Source organism: Leuciscus leuciscus (assembly GCF_965113295.1).
Source record: "Leuciscus leuciscus genome assembly, chromosome: 24".
Taxonomy (NCBI): domain Eukaryota; kingdom Metazoa; phylum Chordata; class Actinopteri; order Cypriniformes; family Leuciscidae; genus Leuciscus; species Leuciscus leuciscus.
The window spans coordinates 8,682,595-8,709,115 of NC_138723.1; the positions used below are offsets into that span (position 1 = coordinate 8,682,595).

Genomic DNA, 26,521 nt, shown 5'->3' on the forward strand with positions numbered 1-26,521 from the left:
ATTGTGGTTTTACTGTAGCTATAGTCATTATGGTATGTTGGTGGAATCATGGTCATTTTTGTAAGAGACTGTTCATTATGCTTTTTAGAATGATGTTGCAATGACAAATCTATTAAATAACATGCAGTGAAGAAAATGTAACTAAAGGAAAATCCTTTATTAAAATGACTATCATCTGGACAAATGGTTTAATGAAAACAGTGATATAGAAAAGAGATCATGTACATCATATGTAAGGCAGCAGACTGAGTGATCATATCACAGCTTAGACTTCATCATGGCCATCATCTTCTCCAGTTTGATGGCAAGGCCCATGTCACCCTTGATCTTCAGCTTTCCAGACATGAAGGCCATTGTCGGCTTTAACTTCCCTATGGATGAAGAACATGGTGAACATCAGTGCTTCCAGTTATGTCAGTAGTGTGTGAAGTGCATCACTAACACATTTTATACCTCCGAACATCTTGACGAAGTCTGCGCTGTCCATCGACATGACGACGTCAGCTTTGCCTGGTGGTTCCCCATGGCCGGCACTTCCGGCATCATTCTTCAGGTCAATGTACCAGACTCCAGCATGCTCGCCTGCCAACCCAGCCAGAAAACTTTGTTAATACAGCACAGCTGTAACGTTAAAGGCCCCATGAAATGGATTCACAAGTGCAGTTAAAGTATTTCCTATTAAAACAGGAAGTTGGGGCAGGACATATGTGGCTTGTCCATTTTTATTAAGCCAGTAGCCTTTAGTTAACATCACAACCATGAATCACAGCCAACATGATTTGATACTGCTAGTCAGAAGTACGTGATTTTAGGGGGTGGAACATAATCATTCTGCACAGCCTTTGATTGGACACAATTTATATACACCTGTGAGTTTTCCCAGAAAATAACAGAAATGCTGCACATTTTAGTGCATATCTGTGGATATACATATTTCCCTATTATGGAAGCCCATATCCAGCACATAGGGGGAGAAAATCATGATTTGGTAAATCGTAATTATGACAACAAAAAAACGTAAGACATAAGTTAACACTTATGACATAAATTGAAATTATGAAACACCAAATCATAATAATGAGATAAAAATTACGACAAGTCAATTTAATGAGATAAAAAGTCGAAATTAGAATAAGATAAAAAGTAATAATTGTGACATCTTATAATTAGTCGTGTGAAGAGAAAGTGCACCCTTTTGAATTCTATGGTTTTATGTATCAGGACATAATAAAAATCATCTGGTCATTAGCAGGTCTTAGGTAATGATGAGACATATTACACCGTGTCAGTCGGGAGGAATGTTGGCCCGCTCTTCTTTACAACGTTGCTTCAGTTCATTGAGGTTTGTGGGCATTTGTTTATGCACAGCTCTCTGAAGGTCACGCCACAACATTTCAGTCGGGGTTGAGGTCTGGACTTTGACTGGGCCATTGCAACACCTTGATTATTTTCTTTTTCAGCCACTCTGGTGTAGATTTGCTGGTGTGCTTAGGATCATTGTCCTGTTCATTACCCAGTTTCAGCCAAGCTTTAGCTGTCAGACAGACTCTAGCATTTGACTCTAGAATACTTAGGTGTACAGAGGAGTTCATGGTCGACTCAATGACTGAAGGTGCCCAGCAGGTCCTGTGGCAGCAACATTTTGCGATTTCTCTGAGCATTGCACGGTCTGACCTTGGGTGGAATTTGCTGGGACATTCACAACTGGAAGATTGGCAACTGTCTTGAATGTTTTCCACTTGTGAATAATCTTCCTCACTGTAGAATAATGGACTTCAAATTGTTTGTAAATGGCCGTATAACATTTCTCAGATTGATGCTTCTCTAAGATCATTGCTGATGTCTTTCCTCCTTGTCATAGTGTTAACACGCACATAAAGGCCCCAGACCAACAAACTGACAAAACTTCTGCTTTTATAGAGGTGATCACACTTGCTGATAATCAATTACTCAAAGAATTTTGATTAGCACTGCCTGACTGCTACTTACCCTCTTAATTCCTATGGAAGCAGTAAGAGTGTCCTTAGTTTGTCACCCATGGCTTCTCCATTTGGCTTTATTTTTGTTAAATAAATAATGACACAATGTAATATGTCATGTGTTGTTGTTAAATTTCTAAGACCTGCCAAGGACCAGATGATTTTTTATTATGTCCTGATATGCAAAACCATAGAATTCAAAAGGGTGTACTTTCTTTTTCACATGACTTTGTCTTATTTTGAAAAGGTGGAAATTGATACACTAAGTTACTTAATCTAAATACAAAATTATGATACAAAAGTCATAATGAACTTCTAAGTCAGCAATGATTTTGACCATCTCTTAATTATGACTCACCTCAAAATCAGTTTTTAATTCCAAATAATGTTATAATTGTGACTTTTTATGTGATTATTATAATTTACCAATGCATGTTTTTTCTTATGTGGCAGAAATGGGCTTCCAAAGCCTATTTTTTATTATTCAGTGAAACACATTTTTTTTAAGAGTGTTAGAAGAGAGCACACACTCAAAGCCACAAAACTTTAAAGGAACTCAAATGGTTTAAATGAGATTTCATAACTACCTGATAAATCGAATCTGTACACTCCTTTTGTGGTTTTCACTATATCTGGACTGAGAATTCCTCTGATTATGTTGAACATCTCAGAAATAGGTCCCACGGTGGCAGAATCAGCTTTCCCACTTTTGAAAACCGGAGTGGCACCTAAAGAGGGAGTTAAAATATCGGCACTGAGTCGTCTTCTGAAGTACGCTTGAGAATGGACGTAAATTAAAGGAATACTCCACTTTAAAATGAAAATTCTGTCATCATATACTCACCCTCATGTTGTTTCAAACCTGTATGAATTTCTTTCTTCTGCTGAACAGAAAGGAAGATATTTAGAAGAATCAGACAGTTTCTGGTCCCATTGACTTCCATAGTATATTTTTTTCCTACTATGGAAGTCAATGGGACCAGAAACTGTCTGGTTACTGACATTCTTCTAAATATCTTCCTTTCTGTTCAGCAGAAGAAAGAAATTCATACAGGTTTGAAACAACATGAGGGTGAGTATATGATGACAGAATTTTCATTTTAAAGTGGAGTATCCCTTTAACCAAGTAGAACACAAACGGATGAAATGTGTTGGTTATGCCTCATAACTCACCATGCTCCTGCATTTGCTTGGCTAGATCCTCTGGCTGTTCATCCAAGAAAAAGTCAGGAAGCAATGGATGACCTAAAAAAAAAGGAAATATATTGTGTTGTGTCGACATTCAAAGTTTCCTGTAATATGACATAACTGTCATGTGATTGTATACAAGGTCTAAAAAAATACTAGATAGGCCTTTGAAAACTTTTACACAAACAAAATAACATTAGTAATGATGGAATAGAAAAACTATAATATACCATTTTAACATTTACCAACCTGGCACAACAGCATATATATCAAAGTCCTTAATGCCCTCCTTTTTGAGAATGTCCTCATCAATAACAAACTGTCCTGTGAAGCTGGAGGGTTTTTCCAAGATGGCATAGGCTGCATCAGCCATGATCTCCACCTTCCTGCACTGTTTACCAATCTCAGAACCACCCAACATGTCCATGGCAGCCGTCTGGATGGCTGAAGGTTGATGTATAAAGAGTAATTCAGTTATCATAGTCGATTTTGACTAAGGATGTGTTCACAACTTCACACTTGTAGTTCGGTTCGCTTGGTTCATTTGGTACATAAAAAAACCCCCCAAAAAACCATTTAGTTCTGGTCCGCTTAGCGTTTACATGGTCATTTTAACACCGAACCTAAAGGCATGGAGATATTTTCACAACCTGATTGGACGTCTTTTATGATGTATATTTTGAGATGGAGCTTACTGAACATCCAAAACAATGCTGTGTTCTGGGATAAATGCTCTCGCTGTGTGTGCGTAGCTACATATGATGGTATTTTGAGCAGCGGAGAACTCGTGAAGAGCTTATAAAATGTGTGAAGGAGTCAAAACAGCGTCAGGAATCCCTCCGTCACACACATGAAGATCTGCTGTGAGGAGACGCGGTTCTGACGCCTGAACTGTGATGGGCAAAAACTATATGCTTGAGCTTTCTGTCCTTTTTAGGGTCTCATCTTCCTGTTTTTGGTTAGTTTACATGTCTTTGGTCCGTGTTTCATTCATATTTCATTCTAATTGTAGCAGAGTTTGTTTGGAAGTGGAGCGAGATCTTTTCAGCACCTCGGTCCTCTTGTTTGGTGCACCAGGGTTCAGATGGCAGCGTTCACACTTACTTAAATGAACCGTACTAAAAGAGCAATCATACCAGGGTACGCTTTAATCCAACCAAACATGCCAAGTGTGAACACACCCTTAATATTCAATTCCACAGCAAGTTTCATAATTCATATTGCATATCAATAAAAGGTTCAGCATGCCACTTTGAAACAACGGCACGTGCACCAACTCTCAATGTTTTTTGGAAGCTCAAACTTACTCAAACAAACATCTCTTTGAGCTTCCGCTGACCATATTTCATGAGATCTATATAAATGCATTGATCAATGTTTCTATGTGAATAAAAGCCTAAATCAAATATCATTAGATAAAGCGATCGTAACTCTTTAGAAGATTTAGATTAAACTGCTTGACTCATATGGATTACTTTTATAATTGCTGCATCCAATTCGCATACTATCTGTCCTAAATATTATTCGAAATTAGAATTAGTGTGTCCCAAATCGTAGTATGTTGAAATGAGTTTTCTAAAGATAACCGGGAAAGTCTACTTTTCCCGGTTAGAATCCGATGTGCAGATCGATGCGCACTCTTAACAGCTAATATTGTCCACAACCCATTGCGCTTTGGACGAGGATTCGATTAGAACTACAAACACGGATAAAAAGTGTTAAAAACTACAAACATGGTGGATGTGCGAGTTTGACGGTTAAGTAGAGAGGTTTAAATAAGGGAGTTTGAATGATTAATTATTAGTATCTAACCGGAGAAAGACATTTATTCAATGTTATCCACATTATATTTCATCTGCAACAGCATTGTAAGTTTTTATAAAATATGTTTGGTCATTACCTTTTAAATGCATCATTGCGCAGAAACACACGAGGAGAGACTCCACATGAATGACCCACGACTGGCAGATCAACCATACGGTAGGAAATTCAATTCAATTGAATGTTGAGGACTACAACTGTGACAAGATGATTGACAGGGCAGTTTAAACGGCGACAGGATGCATGTAACTGAGCGACACAGCTGTCCGTTGAAGACGCAAGTAGAATGTCCCAAAGCTTCTACTCTGTTACACACTCAAAAGTATGTACATACTTTTATGGCATAGTATAAATAGGTGGATTGGGACGCAGCAAATGTCTTTAGAACTTTTTGAAGAGTCAAAGTTTTGGTTGCGTGGACTTTCAATGGAGGTACAGAAAACTCTCAGCTTTCATTAAAAATATTTTCATTTGTGTTTTGAAGATGTACAAAAGACAGAGTCAGCAATATCGACTCATCCATTAATGATCTCCTAATTTAATTATTTAATGACTGAAGTATGAAACCCATTACCTGTCTTGGGCCATAAGGCATTGACGGCAATAGATCCCCTGAACTCTTCGGCCATTCCCAGTACACACATGGACATGCCATACTTTGCCATAGTATACGCTACATAGACATGATGGAAAACAAAATCAGTGGCATTATTTGTCACCAATGTTCAGTGGTAGTTTAAATCCGAAAGCCTCGAGCACAGAATGTGAGAACGCTCTTCCACTCACCCGTGTGATTTTTGAACCAGACAGGATTGAGGTTGAGAGGTGGGCTGAGGTTAAGTATGTGAGGGTTTTTGCTCTTCAGAAGATGTGGGATACACAATTTAGACCTGTAATGAAAACAGAGTATTGTGTGTTCAAAAACAGACATTATCTGTGACGCCCGATAAATTTGAGATTTATTGCAATGAGCTGTGAATCTCAATACATAATGCTTCTACTCACGTCAGGTACGTTCCCCTGAGATTGACGCCCATCATAAGGTCGACTTTCTTCATTGGAGTCTCCAGAGTTCCTGTTAAATTGATGGCACTGGCATTGTTGACCAATATGTCAATCCCTGTCATCAGAACCATGAGAAATGAAAAACAAATTAGAACGCAGCCGAGCGCTAAAAATGTGCACCATCTAAGAAGAATAGATATTTCTAACGCTGTAACTCGCCTCCAAATTTTTCCACAGCCTGTTCCACGGCATCATTGATCTGCTTCTCATCACGGACGTCTACGATACACGGCAGTGCTTTCCCTCCTGCAGCTTCAACTATCACACAGACATTATCTGGTCATGCTCTTTTCACATAAAACATAGTGACTGCAACAAAAACAACAACAAAAAAGTACAAAAACTGGAACAAAGTACAGTGCATGAACTACTCATCCCGCAAACCATTGAGAATGATGTAATAGACTTAAAGTCGGCATGAAACAGAAGTTGCGATAGTGTTTTTTCTCTATTGTGACGTATAAAAATAAATAAAAGTTGGGCGGGACTGGACTGATTGGATTGTAGGAAGTTGGGTGGTGCAGGTCTGAAAGGTTATTGTCCTCCATCGTAAGTACACATTGATGGCCTAAGACACGAAACGAGCGGTTTGTGTGAGAAAACGAACAGTATTTATATTGTTTTTACCTCTTATACACAGCCATGTCCGAGTGATCTGATCTGACGTGTACACAGACTGGTACATAGATATATACACTAGATGTCGCCTTAAAGACATTCGTTCCAATGAACTGCCGTAGACAAGGCGACATCTAGTGTGTATATATCTATGCACCAGTCTGCGTACACGTCAGATCAGATCACTTGGACATGGCTGTGTATAAGAGGTAAAAACGATATAAATACTGTTCGTTTTCTCACACAAACCGCTCGTTTCGTGTCTTAGGCCATCAATGTGTACTTACGATGGGGAATTGTTTAATTTGGACGACGGGGAATTGTTTTAATTTGGACTCTGTGCATGCTCTTTGAGACAGTGACCATAGACCTGCATTATATGACTGACAGACAAGAACGGTTTGACCTAAAAATATCAAAATTGAAACTACTGCGGAAAAAAAGACACCTACATCTTGGATGCCCTTGAGGTAAGCTAAAACATACCAAAAATGTATTTCAAAGTGAACTATCCCTTTAAGTTTTTCTTTGAGAAAAGAGCAAAGAACGGCACTTAAGTCATTCTTAAAAAAAGGAAGATGTGTTCGTCGTTTTGCCGGCCAGATATGGCAAAAGTTGAATCTATCAAGTAGCTCCGCTGTTGGGAAAACGCTCTGGTTGGTTGAAGCGCTGTCCTATTGCATGCAGAGGGAATTTGAAAGACAGCCGTTTATCCCGCCCCTCGGAGTGAGCGTGTCTATGGTGAGTTTCCAGACCTAACATCTTGATGTAGGTCTGGCTTGCCAGGCTACACAACTGCGTTTTGGGAGCCTGAAAACGCAAACTTCTGAAAACCGGTTTCAAAAGTGCATGTTTTTGAAGATAATACCGTTATCGTCTCCATGTAAACTACAAAAATGTGAACTTCTGAAAACGATGATGTCACGCGCATGCGTATAACATGTTGTTTATAGGAGCGTAGTGTTTCTTTTCAAAGTGACATCGCCATCTACTGGCCTGGCATAAATAATGCAGCGTTTTTAATCGCATTCGTGGAACCGTGTGAACAGGGATCGCTTTTGATAACGGTATCGTCTGTAGGCGAAACTTTTCATAAACTCAAAGGAAAAACGTTTCAGTTTTTACTACACCGTTGTCGTGTAAGCGTACCCTAAATGTGTGTAAGAGTATGCGCTCACTCTCTGCTGCAGCTGTGTAGATGGTGCCCGGCAGTTTGGGGTGCAGATCAGCGGTTTTGGCAGCGATGACCACATTGGCACCATCTCTCGCAGCTTTGAGAGCAATGGCCTTGCCAATTCCTCGACTCGCTCCGGTAATGAAGAGGGTACATCCAGCCAGCTTCCTAAAACGAATGCATAATCATACAATAATCTGATCATGTCATAATCAGTGCACTATGCAAACAATAAGCGAAACATAACTAATCAAATCTAAAGTCAAAGTCACGTGACAGACCAAATTCTACAATTTAATTTGCAATTTGTTTTGAAGAAAGCAACATTTGAAATTAAGTCATGTTTCATAATGGTTTCCAATATGTCAAATATTTGAGAACACACACACACACACACACACACACACACACACACACACACACACACAGTATAAATATACACAGTATACACACACACACATTAATAAGACATACAAAAAGAGCCACAAATACATAAAATAAGGATACCCAATCTATTTATTATGAGTAATTGCCTTGTATTTGTGCCACTTTTTGTATCGCACATTTTTTGCACTTTTGTTGTCCGTTTTGTCCAAAGTATCACGAATCAAGAGCAGTATTTGCGTTGGCATTCCTTGATTCCTGCGCATGGGAAAGTAGGGTAAAGGTCAAATGATTCAAGTTTAGAAAAATACTATAAATATGTAACGTGAAACAGGGCTAATCTGCTGAAATGCCTTGACATTGGCTGTGTATTATGGCTGCAAAGTTTTGACGAAACAGTCCAGCTCTCTTATGTCATTCACAACAACACAAGTAAAAAATCGCGTGAATGACATAACTTGTTACGTGTATTTTAATACTAGTCAACAACAACATGTATTCAAGCGCAAAATTGTGCAACACACGGCCTATCAGCAAGAATGAGAGTGAAACTCACCCAGTATTCTGCAGCATTGTGATGTCTGAGCTGTGAGCAGTTATGTGTCTAACATTAGATTCAAGCAAAGACCTCTAAATGAAATGCAGGCTGCGAACTCGCCCTTTACTCTAGTGACAGACTCCACTGTGAGTATTCACTACACTTCCGGTAGAGTCATGAACGCGCTACTGTTTTTAAAGGAACATCCGAAATATGCAATAAAAGTTCTAATAATCGGGGGGGGGGGGGGGGAAGAAAAATAAAGAATACAAAGAAGGATCAATCACATAAATAATGGAACAAATTCTTTCTTGATGAACACTATTATTCAAAGGGTCTCTTGTAGCATTAATACACTGCCTGGTTGGTTTGCATATGTAAATATGAACTTCAGCTAAGATTATAATAAAGTAGGTGTTTCTAATATGCATCAGAGTTTGGAGGAATATTTTCTATTATAATTTCGTTTCATTTATATCATGTTTGAAATCCTAATGTACATTTTTTAATTACTCTTCAAATAAAAAGATAAAGTTAGTAGTAGTAGTAGTAGTAGTAGTTTCCCAGTTAAATGATAATATTGTATCGTGTCGTGACCTGAGGATGTTGTTACACCCCTACTCAATAATAACAATGATGCAATGGTTACTATTTATAAACAATACTAATAATAATATAAATGATTTATTAATACGAATATAGGTTTTTTTTTCTTCTTCCTATTTCTGTTGTCTCTGTGCAAAGTACATAGAGATCCAAGAGTTGCTGCAGAGCCAAAAGAGCTCCAGCTCTCTGGACATCATGGGTTGAGCTTGATCTGGTCCAGCTCCACCTTTGAGGATCTAATGGGTGGAGGGATAGAGTTATGGGTGGGGTTGGACCTTCTAGCTCCACCCTTTATGCCCAAATAACATCCAGAGCTCTTTCTCATTCTCTGTAATAACATTACCAGTTTATAGCACCCTCTATGTGTTGCAGAGCTGCGGTCGAGGTAAACGTCATCCAAATATACATTGTTGCAAGTATATGTGTACATAATAAGCCTACGTAATTAAATGATTTACCTGGTTTTGCTTTTTTTTCCATTCTCCTGGATTGCCTTCGACCCCTGTGTCATGTTTGTCATCTACCGTGATTAATGATGGTTCCCAGTTTAAAAACACTTGTAGTTGGCCACAATTGGCTAGTGTTACCATGCAAATCTGTAATTGTTTCAAGAACAAAGTTTCAATTGTTTTAATTTTAATTGTTTCAATTTCGATCTTTTATTGGCCACGGGCCACCAAATATGATCTTCCTCGTGTGAGGGACCCCCATCATAAAATTTCATACATTTTATTTGGATTACATTACTTATTTTCCTTACTATAGTACTGTACTGTTAGATATATTATTTATTTAGAAAACGTATATATATATATTTTTTTTTTATCAATGTATTTACTTATTTCTTTATATATATATATTTAAATCAAATGTTGTTTATCTATTTAAATCAATTTACTGTATGTTAATCAATAATCAAATTGAGTTAAGTCAGTCTGTTTCTCTTCACTTTTCCACGGACCCCTAAGCACTCCCTTGCGGCCCCCGGGGACCCCAGTTGAAAAAAACCCCTGGAGTAAACTGTATTTCAATTTCAGCTGATTTAGATTCTCTGTGCTCTGGAGTAGTGAAAACAGCAGGCTATGAATGTGCGATTACACAGTGCTTTTTGTGACACACACGTTTCATGTGTGCACAAGACTGCAGTTCAGCCAGTCCAACAAGTGTAACAAGTTCCTACACGCTTCAGGTACTGAGTGGATAACATCTTTACTGTTGTCTTGATGTGATGTGTGTATAACAAAAAGTCAAAAAACAAAATGCTTAATTGAATTGGTTGACATTAATTAGTTAATAATTCAATGCACCAGAATGGTTTGTATGGTTGATAAGGAGTTCATTTTAGGAACACACTCACAGCTGGAATATAATATAATAAAATATTAGTATATAGCTATATGTCTGTGTGTGTGTGTGTGTGTGTGTGTGTGTGTACTGTATACACACATTATACATATATATGTGTGTATGTATGTATATATACACAGACACACACACACAGACATATATATATAAATATAATAATATATATACACACACATATATGATGTAAACAAACTTTTGTTAGATGTGATTAATCGCAGTTAATCGATTTGACAGCACTAAAAAATTCAATATGCAAAATAAACCAGAAAATTATAGAATTTATTTATAAATAATTAAATGTATAATTATTCTGTTTTTAAAGACTGGTCTGTAATCATAAGATTAATAACAGTTATATTTAATGTTTATATTTAAGTTTATACATGTTACAGTACGCTAATGGTGGGTAGAAAAAGGGATAACGATTATGTAGGCTAAATGTAAATATTTTTCAGATAATATTTTACAATTTTTTTTACTGTATGGAAAAAAAGTATTTTAACATGATTCTATATATTAAATCCCTGCTTTGATAAATATATTCCAGGAACAAGATTATAGAGTTCCTAGTGCTGATACATCATCAAATTATCCAAAAGCACGCGCTGCGCTCGAAAACAGTGAACGCGCGGAACTTGTTGTCGCGCGCAATAACGAACTCTATATTGGTGCTTTCAACAAAACGTCCTACAACAACAATTATATTGTTACGCGATTCTTCAAAGGTGTGTCTGCTGAAAGGGGGAGGCCATTTTGTACAGAGAAGCGTCTGTACATGCATGCATGTGTGTGTGTGTGTGTTCACTTCAGGAGCAGGAAGTGTGTGCGTGCGTGCCTTTGTGCTTGAGAGAGTGAATTTGTGTTGGGGAGTCGAACTGTAGTAACAGCAGTAACACCCGTTTCTTCATTTTCCTGTGCTTGCATTGTTATTTCACCTCGCCACTGTTTTGCTCTGTGCAATGGATGGGTATGTGAATTTACAGTGTCTTATTTTCCTATTACGCGCTTGTTGAGTTGCTCATGTATTGAAGTGTTTTCATTATTGTATGTAATGATAATAATGGCACGTCAGAAATGGCATGGGAGGAAAAGTGGGGGAGGGAGCAAACGTGTAAACTGCTGGAGATTTAACCTGAGAGTGCTTGTTTATTTTTAAATGCAAATGCAGTGGAAATATTAAATATCAGTATTTTACTTTCGCTTTGGTTTGTATTAAAATCATGATGCGCTTGTCGCGTATGCTATGGGTTAACAATAATCGGTTGATGTTGTTGAGATGCAAAATATGGGCGTATGGCACTGTGAATATACCATATAATCAAAGTTAGATTCAAGGAAGTGCGCTTGTTTAGAATTAAATGCCGTTTTGCTTGTAGCTTTTGTTGTACAACCATTCCTCGTTGGCTTTCAACCCTTGCTATTCAATATACACGACATGGATTCGAGGTGAATAGATTCGTGAAGTGGTAAGAATTAAGGAAATAAGAGCTCCTCGTGTGTTGCTGCCATTTTAAAGCCATTAAGGGGCGTTTCTGAAGCGAATCTGTCTGAAAACAGTGTTTCCTGGCGCTATTAGCGCTCCTGTTTTCATCCACCGATGCTCTCGAGTGGGTTTTATGTGAGAATTGTAAAAGAATAACGTGATGTTTATCTTTATATCGCGATATTATGTTTAACGACTTTTGCACAGACGGCGAGTCGACAAACAGCTTCCATTGTACGCAGTCGCGCGCCGCGTTTACAGTATAACGTTAGAGAGCTCGAGCGCTATTTATGGTTTAATTTGCCCGTTGTAAATGGTGTTGTATAGTGTGCTTAACTGTCATTGTTTACACTCGTGTGCGTGAGCAAAATTGTGGGCGAGGGACTCCGTGGTGTTCAGATTATATTTTACTCACTTATTGTTGCTTTGCTTGTCCTCCTCTCTAGTGACTCATTTCTCCGAATCGGTTCTTTTGAACAGTCCGTTTTAAAGTCCCCATGAAACCAAAATTGAAGCTTTTTGGCTTTTAGTATACATGTTAGTCATACTGTTATCTATAAGCTAGTGTGCTCCAAAACAATGACAAAATTCGCATTTAGAAGATAAGCATTCAAAATGTAGTCTCTCATTTCCGCCAATATGGATCAATGATTTTAATGACATCACTCTGCACTTCAGCTTCTCATCAGATTTGCTGTCCAATCAAATGCTCTCTAGAATCTGAAGCTCCGTCCCACATTATAAAAAGGCGCTGAAGCTGCTGCTGAAATCGGTCACTTGTTCACACAATTACTATTTTATACATGGTGAATGGTGTGCTGTGAACACCATCCTCTGAATTTGTTGCATTATGGGATTGAATAAGTGCACTTAATAATGTTTATTATGGTTTCAAACACCAGTATGAATGGCTGTCCCTTCAAATAGTCCACTATATAAGGGTGTAGCGGCCTAGCGGGTGATTTCGTACTACATTTGTCATGTTGCAATTTGACCAACAGCGTCAATTGCTTCGCTTCACTGCCATTCACAACTCCTCTACCATGGCCTCATGGGATAGTTAAGTGTTCATTGGATGCACACTTCAGAATCTCACCAGAAGTAGCGGGTAATCCGGGTACTTTTACCCTACTGTTTTATGAATACTATGAATTCGGACATACTGCTCGACTCACATACTGTTTTTCACTTGCAATATAGTTTGGAAGTATATTTGTACGCAGGGATTCAATCCAGTTTAATGAACCAGTTCAACTGATTCATCTAAAGGATCAAACTCAAAATGAAGGATTTGTTCAGGAATTGCTTGTAAAATAGGATTTAATATAGTGCTGGGCAACGATTAATCGCGATTAATCGCATCCAAAATAAAAGTTTGTGTTTACATAATATATATGTGTGTACTGTATATAATTATTTTGTATAGGCTATATAAATACCCACACGCATGTATATATTTAAGAAAAATTTGTTATTTATATATAAAATATTTATATATAATATAAATTATGTATAAATATATACATATACAGTATATACATGCAAATATTTCTTAAATATATACATGCTTATGTGTGTATTTATATATGCAAAATAATTATACACAATACACACACATCTATTATGTAAACACAAACTTTTATTTTGGATGCGATTAATCGCGATTAGTCATTGCCCAACACTAAATCAAAAGAGATATTCCACACCTAGAATTGCGTAAGTTGGTTATGGTTTTGTTTGATTAATGCTGAAGTGCCTCAATGTCTATAGGCTCATGAAAACATGTCAGGTTGTCCACAAAGAACAGTGGCAGTTCCCATTATAGCATGTTGCACCCATTGGTTGTGATCCTAGCATTTAATGTAGTACTGTATACTATATATAAAGGACAGTTGCAGCTCTGCTGAAGTGAAAGCATTAGATAGGCTAATTGTGCATTTTCACACTCCCAGGGGATTTCCACCATCAAACAACTCCCACATCTCCCCAGTGTGGGGATTACAGTCTGCTTCTGAAAGACCGAACACCCATTTTTTACTTTGCCTCTCTGTCTCTCATTGGCTTTTAATAAATGTGGAAGCTTGAGGTGTCCACCTGGGTGGAGGCGGAACTGAGGGGTTCAGTTTGTGTCACTTTAATTATAACAAAGGCATCGGGTAACGCTGAGTCCTGATATCAGACAGCTGATGCAATGGAACAGAGCTAGACAAACATAATTTGTTTGAGGGCTTGTCTTTAAAAAAAAAAATATATATAGCCTCATGTTGTTTCTAAACTTAATATGAAGAAGTACTCTGTAAATGTTTGACATGCAGTTAGTTGGGTTTATACAGCTCTAAACTTATCTAGTCATGAACTTTTTCACATTTTAATACAGAAGTAGGAGGGGAAAAAGGAAGGTAGTTGATAAAATTCTGCTTTCGACACTGTTTGCAGCACAAATCTTAAGGGTAAGTGCTATAGCAGACAGTGTTGGGGAAAGTTCATTTTAAAAGTAATGCATTACTCCCTAGAAAAGTATCTAATTGCATTTTTTTTATATAAAAAAAAGTCCTATTTTTGGCAAATGTAAAGGCCCTTTCTCACCAAAAGTGAAATGAATAAGCCTCAGGCTGAAGGAAATGCAAATTCACGTCTGTAGAGTAGAGAGGGTGCTGCGCTAACAAACCATGTAATGTTTTTATAAAGTCATTTTTGCTTGATCATCAAAGGTCAGCAGCAAAGAAATTTGTTAATAAAGTGAGATTAAATGCACAAAGTATATTCGTGTAATTTAACATTTAATTATTGCAGGTTTGTGTAATATTCTGAGTTTGCATTTCACTGTTTGTATTCATTTTGAGGAGTACTGAATCTATTTTTGTTCAAGTGAGATGAGTAAATGCTCACATTTATTCTGGAGCTACAATAATCATCATGTTCACACACTGCGCACACACACAACACCTCTGCGCTTACAATTTCTCTCAGCATGGGGACAGGAGAGCTGTCAGTCAATACATGGCAAAACAAAGTACCTTGCAGTAACTTGCATTTACATTACATCAAAAAGTAATGAGTTACTTTTAAAAGTAATTATTTACTGAAAAAAGTAATCCAAATATCACATTAGGCCTGCGTATAAAATAACAGTAAAAACAGCAGAGCTTCAGTGGAGGCCTGTGTTTGTGTATCAATGCCAACCGTTTTCACACGTCTCATTTGGAGCATTGTTTTTCTTCTCCCTTAGTTTGGTTCGTTATAGTTATATGTGGTTTGCTTGTGGTGAGAAACAAAACAGACCAACGAACCAAGCTGTATCACAATGTATGATAGGTAAATATATACGTTGCGTGAATGTTTGTTTTGCTAATGTCTCTGAAAGTTATCCTGGAGCAAAGACGAAGCGCTGCCTGTTCATTTTAAAATGGCGCCTAATTGCTCTTCTCCAAAATATTTACAATAAATGCGTACAAAGCCTTGATTCCTGCTGAGACTATTATAATGACAGCTACAAAGAAAGCCACAATGAGAACGCGGAGCTGTTGTCCATCCATCCTGATAGATAACCGCTATGATCAATGGGAGGACAGTTAACTCGCACCTGACTTCTATTTTGGTCAAGTTTTGGTCCTTTTAAGAAATGTTGCCTTGTGAAAGCGAACCGAACCAAGAAGACAACATTGTAATAGTTTGAATTCCTGTTTCAGAACTAAACATATGATCTACAGGACTGAATACGCCCTAAGGCTTCATAATAAATTATATCATTCGGAAATAAATTAGCAGATTTCGGTCTGACCTGCATCCACATCCAAAAAAAGCAAGTGTGACCTTAGGCTCTAACTTAATAATCGACCTTGTTGAAGTAATGTCCGTAGTGTACTTGAGAAATGTTATCCTGTGGGCTGTAAACTGGCCCGACCGGTCGTCAGCAGAACCAATGCCCTTAGTTCAAAACGGTGCTTGTTGTGCTCAAAACAAACCAATATTTGTGGGTTTTGAGCATGGAAACATGATTTGGCATTTATATAATATTTAATATTAAACCTCAATCTCACAGGATGTGCAGGTCAAATTCACCTTAAATCAATAAAAATTATATTTTGCATAAAGAAAATTAAGCCCATTTTTATTTAGTACCATTGAGATTTTTTGCATTGTCACATTATTGTCATGACAAAAAAAATTAATTCTCAAAATCAAAAATCATATTGTATAGACCTTTTTTTTTTTATGAGATTTTAAAGGAAATTTTAAAATCAAATGAAATTCAGTACAACAAATACTGTCATGTATGGAATCTATGGGTACTTTACAATTATAATATTAAATCTTTATTTTTTTGTTCACATTACAGTGATTTTTGGTTCAAGGTTTTTGCTTTACAGTCATTTTCTTAATGTTAAATTAAATTGATTTTAATTGATTGATTTTAGTATTAAATATACATTTATTTGCAGTTTTGTGAGATTCATCCAAATAATGCACTATTTTTTTCACTGTTGCACAAAAAACATTCCAGCCTTCTGTGCCACATGAATTAGAAATGATCGCTCCTGCAGTTCATTATAATGCATTGTAACCCAATCACAACAGCTTCAAAATGGAAACCATGTGATGGGCACTTTGCTGCCTCATGTGGGTGATTCATTTAGGACATTTCACTTTTAGACTAATGTTGTCTTCAGGAGGAAATGTTTCATCCTGTCAGTATCCTCCTGATAAGCCAGAGCGACGATAATTAGGCAAAGTGTGGGGAACAGGAATAACTCGCAGCATGATAGCCGAGACGTCCCACAAACCCGTGTGAGATGTTGGGGAAGTTCCCCTGCTAGATCGTGGTGAGTTACATCATGAGAACACCATTATACTTTCTATTGCATGAGGGCTTTCACATTCATCTCAAGGTCTTGTCTTTGATACTTTCAGGTGACCCTCTTTTTGGAAACAGACCTAGGTGACAAATAAATATAAAATATATCTGCAAGCAGTGATAATCAGGTATCACGCATTAAATGCTTATGTAGATGATTCAGTGATACAACTGCGATGCATAATTTTCTAATATAATATAGGACTTTAAGTGTGTTTTTATGGAAATAAGACACTCAAAATTGCGAAAGGGTTTTCTTGCGGAAATGGATACAGATATTACCAACTGACTTCAAACTTGGCATGTTCGGTTGGATTAAACCTGAACACGGCATTGTTTAGGATGTTCGGTAAGTTTCGTTGTGAAATATATTTACGTAATAAAAGCCGACCAATCCGGTTGTGAACATATCTCTATGCCTTTAGGTTCAGTATTTTTAGGTTCGGTGTTAAAATGCCAATGTGAATGCTAAGCGGACCAGAACTGAATGTTTTTTGGTCTGGACCAAACCAACCAATCGAACCGAACTACAAGTGTGAACACACCCTTAGGATTCAGGGGAAAGACGATTTTTTTATTATAACCATTATTAGCAAAAATGTGTTGTAGCGCCACGTCTAGACATCCTCTAAATCTACAAAATTTCTTTATGTCTTCTCAGATTTGACATTATTTGCTGATGGAAGCTAATATAAGCGGTGTTTAACCATGATATTTTAAGAAAATGTTAGCATTTGCACATTCCCATTCGATTGATCATACGACTACGAAGTTTAAAGCGTTTTACAGTTGTAGTTCCACTGATGGGCAGAATTTGACCTAACTTGGCTGGCATGCATCCTCAGGCTGTACAGTTGTCTATAGTATGTATGTTAAATTTCATTAAGTTTGGACATTGCATTCAACAGATATATAGGCAAAAAAATTTGCAACACCAGACCAATTGATTCGCTTATATCTTCGTAAAGCACCGACATATCAATATTCTTTTGATCACTTTTTGCCCGTATCTGGAAAACCTTTGCCTTGTTATGGTGCCACCTAGTGTCAGATAGATGTGTGTGTTTGCGGCTGAGTAGTGGGCAGGATTTCTCACCATCCCACCAAATAGGGTATCTCTACAACCTTCGATCTTCGGTTCTTGAACCCCTATTGAATTACAAAACACTCTCAGATCCACTTTACTAAACAAGAGGTTATGTCAATGGGGTCCAATGTAGTTTTGAAGTCGCTGGCACAATGCTAGGGTGATTGCCAGGGCGTTTTTACGTAGTTGCCAAAGCGTTCTGTATGATTACTAGGATTTTTCTTAATAATCCAAGTCAAAAGTCCTCCATCTCTGTGAAATTCTGGCATCCCTCATTCAATGCAAGTCAAATTTCTTCTTTTGCCTATTCTATTGTCTGCCAAGCAAAAATCACTCCTCTCCTCAACAAGCTGGATGATTTGAGGTATCACTCGTCAGCATGTGGGACGAGTTAAATAGGGAAGTTTACTACAATGACACACATGAGGCAGGCCATTCAAAACAGCATCTACACCTGCGAGTCATATAGCATGACAGGAAATTAGTGCTTATCGGGTATCAGCTTCTACTTGTCCATGTAATCAAACTGTTTTGGACATGGAAGCCACGCACTGATCCTCGATCAGTGCTTTTATTGCAAACCGATTTATTAAATGTAACGAGTCTGCTGTTATATGTATTTGTCAGAATAGAAGGTTAAAGAGGTGGAACGTACGGCTAGATCCAAGACGAGGATGGAGAATGGTCTTTTCTCCACACAAGTCTTATTTTATTAAGGCCTAGAGCAAGAAAGAGAAAAACATTGTCATGTGATGGCTGGCCTCACAGGGCTCAGAGACCTTATGAAGATTTATCTGAAAGCAGCTGGTCTATTTTTATTGTCGGCATGTGAAAATGGCGATGTGATAGCACTTTAAGTGTGATGTAAAATGCACATCCTAAAGCTGACCTGTGTTTTTTTAAATAGTCTTTAGGTGGTACTTGAAAAAGTTGTTTCACACCGCACACCAAAGCAGCGCATGTGTATACACTACCTGTATTAAGTGGTTTTCACACCGCCTGGGTTAGAAGAGTGGTAAAAACAAAAGTTTAAAAGGTCAGGGTGTTACAACTGTCCTGATATATTAATTAGGGAGGATCCGATCAGGATTTTTGTACTCCAGAAAACTCCAGAAACTCCAAAACTCCAGAAAAAGTGATGCAATTTATTGATTGTTCGTTTGAATCGTGACAACCTGCTCTAAGTAAAGATGTGCGGTTTACTATGGTTTACTAATGTTTCACGAAGTTACAAAGCAGAATGTGACTCTTGATCGAATTTCTGAATGTGACAGAAATTTTGGGACTCCTGATCGAGTCATAAAATGTGATTATCAGCCGGTCGATCGGAGCATCTCTAATAATAATGGATAAAAAAAGCCTCCGTGAAAGAAAGAAAATCTTGAAAAAACAATGTTTAGTAGTTGTTATTTAAAAAAAAATTCATATTTGAAATAAAACTGCTTATTAATATTTGAAAACATTCAAATCAAAGTCATGTTGTGCAACCAATATGCAGAAACATGAAGGGCAAAAACATAAAACCGTAATTGGTGACTTATTAGAGAATAAACCCCCCTCCCCCCAATAAATCTCCGCAAATAATCTGAAAATTTGGCCTTTTCGTGACAATGTTCGTAAAATGTCATGTGGTGTGACGTGATATTTATGAATAATTCATTATATTGGTACAAAATACCTTTAACTTAAGAAATATTTTCTTGAATATATTAAAAAATCGTAAAATAAATAAATAAATAATTACAGTGTGTATACCTGCATGTATTCAAGATGAAAGGAAAATGTATATTTTACTTGATGGTTACACCAATGACTTTTTTTAGTCATTAAATTTAAACTTTTTTTTGAAAATGGTATAAAACTTGCTTTGAGACATAACCAACCTTTACACAATTTGACAGTAATAGTTAGTTTAGGCTTTATGAAATCTCTTGTAAATGTTGAATGCTGTTATTTCTAACTGCCTCCCAGAGTCTATAGTATTTTCACCGATATGTAAATTAAAATAGAAGAGATGTTCGGAACCTACAACCAGTTCATATTGAAATGCTGTGCAATTCTACTTCAGCTGTGCAGAATTTCAAATATACCCACGGTTTCTAGATTTCAGTAAGAAGGCGACATGTTTCGCCCACTCACATGTCTGCCATATGGACACCAGCCTCATTTCCACACACACTACACCACTTCTTTCCTTTATAAAACACTCTTTAATCTGAGAGAGAGTGCATGACGTTGATTAGCTGTTATCATTATCATATCTGGTTAATACTGGTGCTGTTGATCTGGCCAGTTTGAACAGTGTCTCAGGAGACCGTGTACTGTACTTCCTCGTTTTCATATAGTGCACTTCCTGCTGTACACTGCAGGATCTGATGAGCGACTGCGCAAAGTGAGTCATTCTCTGCACTTTCTGAACATTTGTATTGTCATGTTACTCGCTGGTCTCAAACATCACGTCATTGTCAACATGACATCAAAATAGTTTGTTCTTTTTATGCATGATACATTGGTTATTCCACTTCATGCCAAAGAAGCAATTTAACCTTAATATTTTTTCATTACTTTTTAATAAGTCCAAAACAACAATCATGTTGTTCAAAACTTTGACATATGGAGGCCACTTTTAACCATCCAATCAAGTGCTGCACTAAATTAGATTTTTCCCCCTCCTTTAATGTCCTGTTTTGCTCGGAAGTACGTCACTCTGGGGAAGTAAATTGGTTGCGAACATTGCACTCACACATTACAATGATTGATGGAGAAAAAAATTATGTGGAGACAAGCAACAATGGCTTTTGTCAGAGAGTTCCTTATTTTGTTACCATGGACAATGGCAGCATGCAGAACCAGCTCCTGTGCTTCAGTATGTTGGCAAATCAGTAAACCAGTGCTTCTGAATATGTTTAACATACTGCAGATGGTTTAATAAAGCATTATTCAAAAATGAGAATTCAGTGCCACCATTTTGATATTACATTAATTTCCACTGTGAGTTTGTCAACTATGTTACAGATGAACTGATTTAAGTGACTCAAATATTATTATTTTTTTGGTCTATTCTGCAAAGTTCTTTGGTCTATATGTTCAGTGATTCTTTAAAAAGACTTCTAAGAATGTTATTTTTTGCCATTATTTCAAATATTTCTCAGCACTGTCACAAAGGATGATATTTTTTTTTTTAATCATAAATCTACCTTAAAGATCATTTTGATAGTTTTAAGAATGTCAAATACAGACAATGTGGATGTAAACTACACCCTGAAATATCAAAAGCAGCAGTCTAGATATTTTAAGTGTAAAAATTCAGTCAAAACATAGTTGACGATGGCAGTAACATAGTTGACAGTTTCCCCGTTTTGCATCATAATTTCAATGGAAGGCTGTGTCTTGCCAGCCAAATGTTATTTTCTTGAATAGGTTACCTCACATTTTAATATTTATTCAAAATAAAAAAATACAAAATTGAAAACCATAACAATGTAACATAGTTGACAGGCATTAAATATACTCCTTGACAATAGGTAATTGCAAAATTACAAAATATATTTACCATAATGTGTTTAAAATATCTGCCACAGAAGAAAATGACATCACATGATGCTGGTCACATGGTTTTGGGATAGACCACTTTTTAGTTTTCATGGGGGTGTTTGTTTTGTAACATAGTTGACATAATTTTTGCTTATTTGAAAGAAAATGTATTTAAACAATTTATTTTTCTAAGGTATTTAGATTGTGTATATCAATTTAATATAGATAATCTTGACTGGAACAGAGTCATGGACTACTTTCATGGTATTTTTATGGTGCTGTTTTATCCTTTTCAGGGCTTGACAGCTTCTGGTCACTGAATGCTTTGCATATGGAAAAGAGCAGCATGAACTTTCCTCAAAGCATCTTCATTTGTGTTGCACAGGGTTTGGAATGACATAAGTGTAAGTAAATGCGAACTGTCCCTTTAACATTCACTTTGAGCGAGTTCCCATTTTGTCATTGGCGGTGGACAGTCACATTGGGCTCGCCCCACAGCCTCCGCTCAGTTGAGGTGTTCAGCCATATGAGTCTTTGTAATGGAACGATTCGCTTTCCATCCATCCAGAGGCTTGTTGTTGTTGTTATTGACGTCGGGCTTCCTGCCATTCATCATCTTCCTCTTATACGTACACCCTCACAGAGCCCCCCTCCCGCTGGCCGGTGCGCTATCCCAATGATAGTCCTGCCATTCAAGTGCATTCGCCTTTTTGTTTAGGAAAACTAAACGACAATCATGTGACTATACGTATTCAGCATTTGCAGTTTAATGTGAAAGGTGAAACGCTTACATTATCCAAACAGCTGATGTATGTAGACGGGTTAGCAGGGCTGTTTAATATATTATGAGCTGAATAAATAGCGTTGAAAACTGTCAGCTCTGTTTTCATTCAGTGTTAATGTTGGAACACTTATGAAAGTACTGCATTTTCACCTAGTCTCGACGTTAAGGCATTAACACCTTTCTATAGTCCAAATTACACAGCTTTCCCATTGAACTGCATTTATTTAACAGTGCGTTCACAAGCACTGAGAGAGAATAGCTTCTATTTCCGTCTGTGCTGAGTTGTGAGATGAATGGCGTTTTCCCGCTGGTGGTGAAAAACCTAATCATTGCCTGCCTGTGTCATTTTGGCTATAGGCATCATGTATGAAACGCGACGGGAACAAATTTTTGCATAAATCATTTGTAAAACCATGCTTGAGTAAATTTTAATGTAACAACAAATTATTTAAGAGTGCATTTGGGTCAAATATGGACAAACCCAACCATTGGGTTTAAAAATTAAAAGAAACTTTTTAAACCAATGTTTAGGTTTGTCCATATTTGACCCAAACATGGGTTGAAACATCCCAGCTTTTTTTTGAGTGTATGCGTAGAATGATAGTTTGGTAGCATGGTATTCCGTATATAGTAAAAGTCATTTCTTCTAACTGAGGGATGCTTGGGAATGCATCAGGAGAATGTGGCAAACACAGCCCAGAGTAAATTACAGGGACTAGATTTAGAGGGGTCGGCCACGCCAAACACACCCCCGTCTCCCCCAGTGCAAATCCCTACGAGTCTGCCAAACTCAGGCACAACAGATGCCATTTGGTTAACCAGAGCATCATGTCTGAAGCCTCAAACAGGTTCGCCCAATTCAATGAGCCTTGGAAAACTTACATAAAATCTCATATACCCATGTGTTCTATTATTATGCCAATATGCTCCATTATTCATGAGCATGTAGTATGAAAAAAGAGGATAGTGCTCTAATTTTTTTCCCAAATGCTAAGCTCCCTTGAATGATGGTGGGAAAATCCCAAATGCTTAGTTTTTCTCCATTTTTGGCATCACTCTTGTGACTGCAACTCCACTCTTTTTTTTCTCTCGCCGAGAGTACACCCCATTAAACAAGAGTCACTGGACGTCTTTCAAATATCCTCCCAAAAACACTTTGCTGACACCATAGAATTTTCTCTGACAAAACAGCAAAGCAATTGACACAGCAACATTACTGGGTGTCGTCTTGAGTGATGGGACCTGTAAGATGGCAATGCTTTTTTCCCCTTCATAATCTAAACACAAAACAAAAAGGTATTCTAACAAACCAGTACCATATGTAGGTTAATGAGGTTATTTTTTAACATAAATCTATTTATTCAAAAATACATTCGAAAATGCAATGCCATAAAACGTTTTAATATTATTGGCATTATTATTCTTGGACACTGCTTATTAATATTTAAAAAAAAAAAAAGTTACCAAATTGGTCTGCCAAATCCAAGTCAAGTGGTGTGTCCAACATGCAGAAACAATACAGCAAAAAACATAAAGAGGCATAGCAACACTGTGGCATCATGGTGTAAAGTTGTGAATGGGTTAACATTATTACTTTCTTCAGAAAATGTACTTCTCCCAACTACCAAAAGACCTCCCCCAATCCGTCACCTATTTTCTCGTGACCGTTTAATTTTTTTTGTTGGGTTAATTCTGTGAAGAATGCCACAATCATATGACCAGAAAATCCTGTTATTTCTTTTACACTTCATACTCCATCAGAGTTCCCACAAATAGTTTTTTTTAGTACTGTAAAATCACAGCCATCCCCAGAGTCCATCTGTGTTTGTATATTTTTTAATACCTGCAAAGTCAGACCTTTAAGGTATTATGAAGAAACCTCTCACTGTTGCTTCATCATTGATCCTGTTGTGTAAATTCGCCTGCATTTTTTGCTATTTCAGCAGATGCCATTCATCCTAGTCAGCAGTTATGAGTGCACAGGCCTTATGTTGCCCCAGATGTGGGAGTATTTCAAAACTAACTGACAATGGGAGTTGTGTAGTGCAAAGCACAATGCAAAGATGGTGCCTGGGTCTTGCTACATGGCAGCTAACCTGTTCTGAGTGATTTTAAGTTTGTGTCTGTGTACTTTCTAGGGGTTCTGGGTAATGTCTGGGGAGTTGGTGGTGGTTTCCTCCTGAGCCAAAAAGTCAAACACATCTTAGTCTCTTCCTCCATCAATGATAAACAACTTTAGTGTGTTTGTAAATCGTGATCATTTGAGCAAGTATGAGTAAAGGCCCGTTTATACCAAGGACCATAACTATAAAGTTTTAATAATCATTCTAATTATTTGAGAATAGATTCCATAACACAATAATGGCACAGAAGAACGATACAGTTGGAATTACTTCCAGAACGCTTATTTTTTTCCAGTTGATGAACGATAAAACATTTGACAGCCAATCAGAATCCATTCGACTTTGAAGAGCTTGAGCATTTAAAACGACAGACGACAAAACTGCTGTGCGCGCTTGTAATAAACACAACATTAACATCTGTTGGTGTGAACGCTAATATAGTTATCATTCTTGCGAGAGCAGACTTAATAGTAAGGCATACTAGGCTAACACTTCAGTGCTAGACATATGCACACTACAAAGTTGTCCAGTGTCGTCGCCATTTCTTTCCATATTTTCTGACCAATAAGAATGTTTTTGTACGCATTTAAACTTGGGTTGCGTGTATCTTATAACCGGGTCGCACAAGCGCTCGTCAAAGCAGGCGTTTAAAGCCCAAAGTATTCTTCGGCTGTCTGCGTTCCACTATAGTCCGCGCGACGTAACTTTCTGTTGTACACATACCCTTTGGTACGCTTCAAAACCAATGTATACTTTGAGCTTTAAGTGTCTCCATTGACATCAGGCGCCACAGAGAACCTGTTGCGTGTGTCTGTCCCTCATGTTGCTCTGTGTTACCGCAGAGTCTTCAGTATTTTCACTGCTGAGCATTGTTAGCGCTCTGTTGGCATTCTCGTCTCCACTGGCGGCCTGTGTTTTGGCTAGCAGGGCTGGGAGACGGGCAGCGAGGGCTATTGTTCTACTGTACTCCTTTGTTTCACCCAAAGATCTCCCCCTTCTTCCTCACCTCACTTCTCATCTGCGAGGAATGAGAACTATGCAGTGTCCCGGATGGACCTGGCTCCCACGTTGTTTCGCCCCGTGTTTCTCTCCCGCCCTGTGAGGGAAGCTGTCTTTGCCGGACCAAAATCCTTGACTTTCACAGATTTGATTCAAAACGTGCGACTCACGGCTTGTAACGTTTTGAAATGTTTGTTAGCTAGCTGGTTAGTTCGTAGATGATCAGTTCGTAGATGATCAGTGCTGTTTTACTGAATCGAAATACTTTTAGATATTAGATTTTGTTTTTCTTGATAGATGTTTACATACAGCTACTTTCCCATGCAAAAGTCAACACCAAAATACTGGCTACACAAAATTGGTGTAGGATTTACTTTGAAACAATTTTTGCTAGGAAATTTAACAAATAATTATGAAGAAACGGCACATTGAATTAAATGTGAAAATTTGAAAGACCGAAATGGTATTTTCTTGTAAAACGTACTAGAATAATTTTTCTTTTAGTTACAGCTTTGAAAAAATCTGTTTTTACAGTGTAGGGTGTTCTGGTTGGTTGCCAAATGTGGTTACTAATATGTTCTGAGTTGATTTAGCATGTTGTTAAGCTATGCTAGTGTCCGTTCTCACATAAAGCGTTTTCATTTCATCGCTTTTCTATGTAAACAAACGTGGCACTTGCACAACGGCCACGTAGAGTAATCTGGATGGTTTCTAGGATGTTGTGAGATGGTTGCAAAGTGTTTGCTTACTGGCCAAAGTCAAAACACCCCCAGTCTCTATTATGTTCCTTACCTTAAAAGGATGGATCACCCAAAAATGAAAACTGTTATCCTTTACACACCCTCAAGTTGTTCCAAATATGTATTGGTTTTTTTGTGTGTCCATACAATGAATCTCAATGGGGTACAATGTTGTTTT

At 37.5% G+C, this 26,521-nt stretch overlaps 2 protein-coding genes and 2 long non-coding RNA genes across 6 annotated transcripts in view; 3 read left to right on the top strand and 1 right to left on the bottom strand.

Moving 5' to 3' along the window:
• Positions 1-26,521, top strand: part of LOC309489907 — a 112,120-nt gene that overhangs the window by 11,012 nt on the left and 74,587 nt on the right. The window lies entirely within an intron of this gene.
• Positions 139-8,944, bottom strand: hsdl2 (hydroxysteroid dehydrogenase like 2). Its single transcript, XM_082158819.1, has 11 exons — positions 8,786-8,944; positions 7,850-8,013; positions 6,213-6,311; positions 5,994-6,108; positions 5,775-5,878; positions 5,563-5,661; positions 3,417-3,611; positions 3,153-3,224; positions 2,567-2,707; positions 454-582; positions 139-371 (listed from the first exon to the last, which is right to left on the bottom strand). The coding sequence occupies exons 1-11, from the start codon at positions 8,800-8,802 to the stop codon at positions 259-261; spliced, it is 1,248 nt and encodes a 415-aa protein (XP_082014945.1). The 5' UTR covers positions 8,803-8,944; the 3' UTR covers positions 139-258.
• ptbp3 (polypyrimidine tract binding protein 3) overlaps positions 11,505-26,521 on the top strand; it is a 70,886-nt gene continuing 55,869 nt past the window's right edge. Inside the window, exon 1 of one of the 3 annotated variants that reach the window (XM_082158813.1) lies at positions 11,505-11,705. In XM_082158813.1, coding sequence (XP_082014939.1) covers positions 11,702-11,705 — 4 coding nt within the window. In that variant the 5' untranslated portion in view covers positions 11,505-11,701. The remainder of the gene's footprint in view (positions 11,706-26,521) is intronic. The other 2 variants (XM_082158812.1, XM_082158814.1) reach the window with 2 other exon arrangements.
• Positions 17,173-24,362, top strand: LOC309489901. The gene is made up of 2 exons (XR_014202555.1): positions 17,173-23,952; positions 24,004-24,362. It is a non-coding gene; the product is annotated as an uncharacterized lncRNA (long non-coding RNA).

What these genes read in the sequence shown, in the direction of transcription:
- hsdl2 (XM_082158819.1), bottom strand. An exon ending in GGCTGTGGAAAAATTTGGAG is followed by an intron (nt 6,109 to 6,212) that starts GCGAGTTACAGC and finishes TTCTGATGACAG; the next exon opens with GGATTGACATATTGGTCAAC. An exon ending in TGCCTTATGGCCCAAGACAG is followed by an intron (nt 3,612 to 5,562) that starts GTAATGGGTTTC and finishes ATCAACCTTCAG; the next exon opens with CCATCCAGACGGCTGCCATG.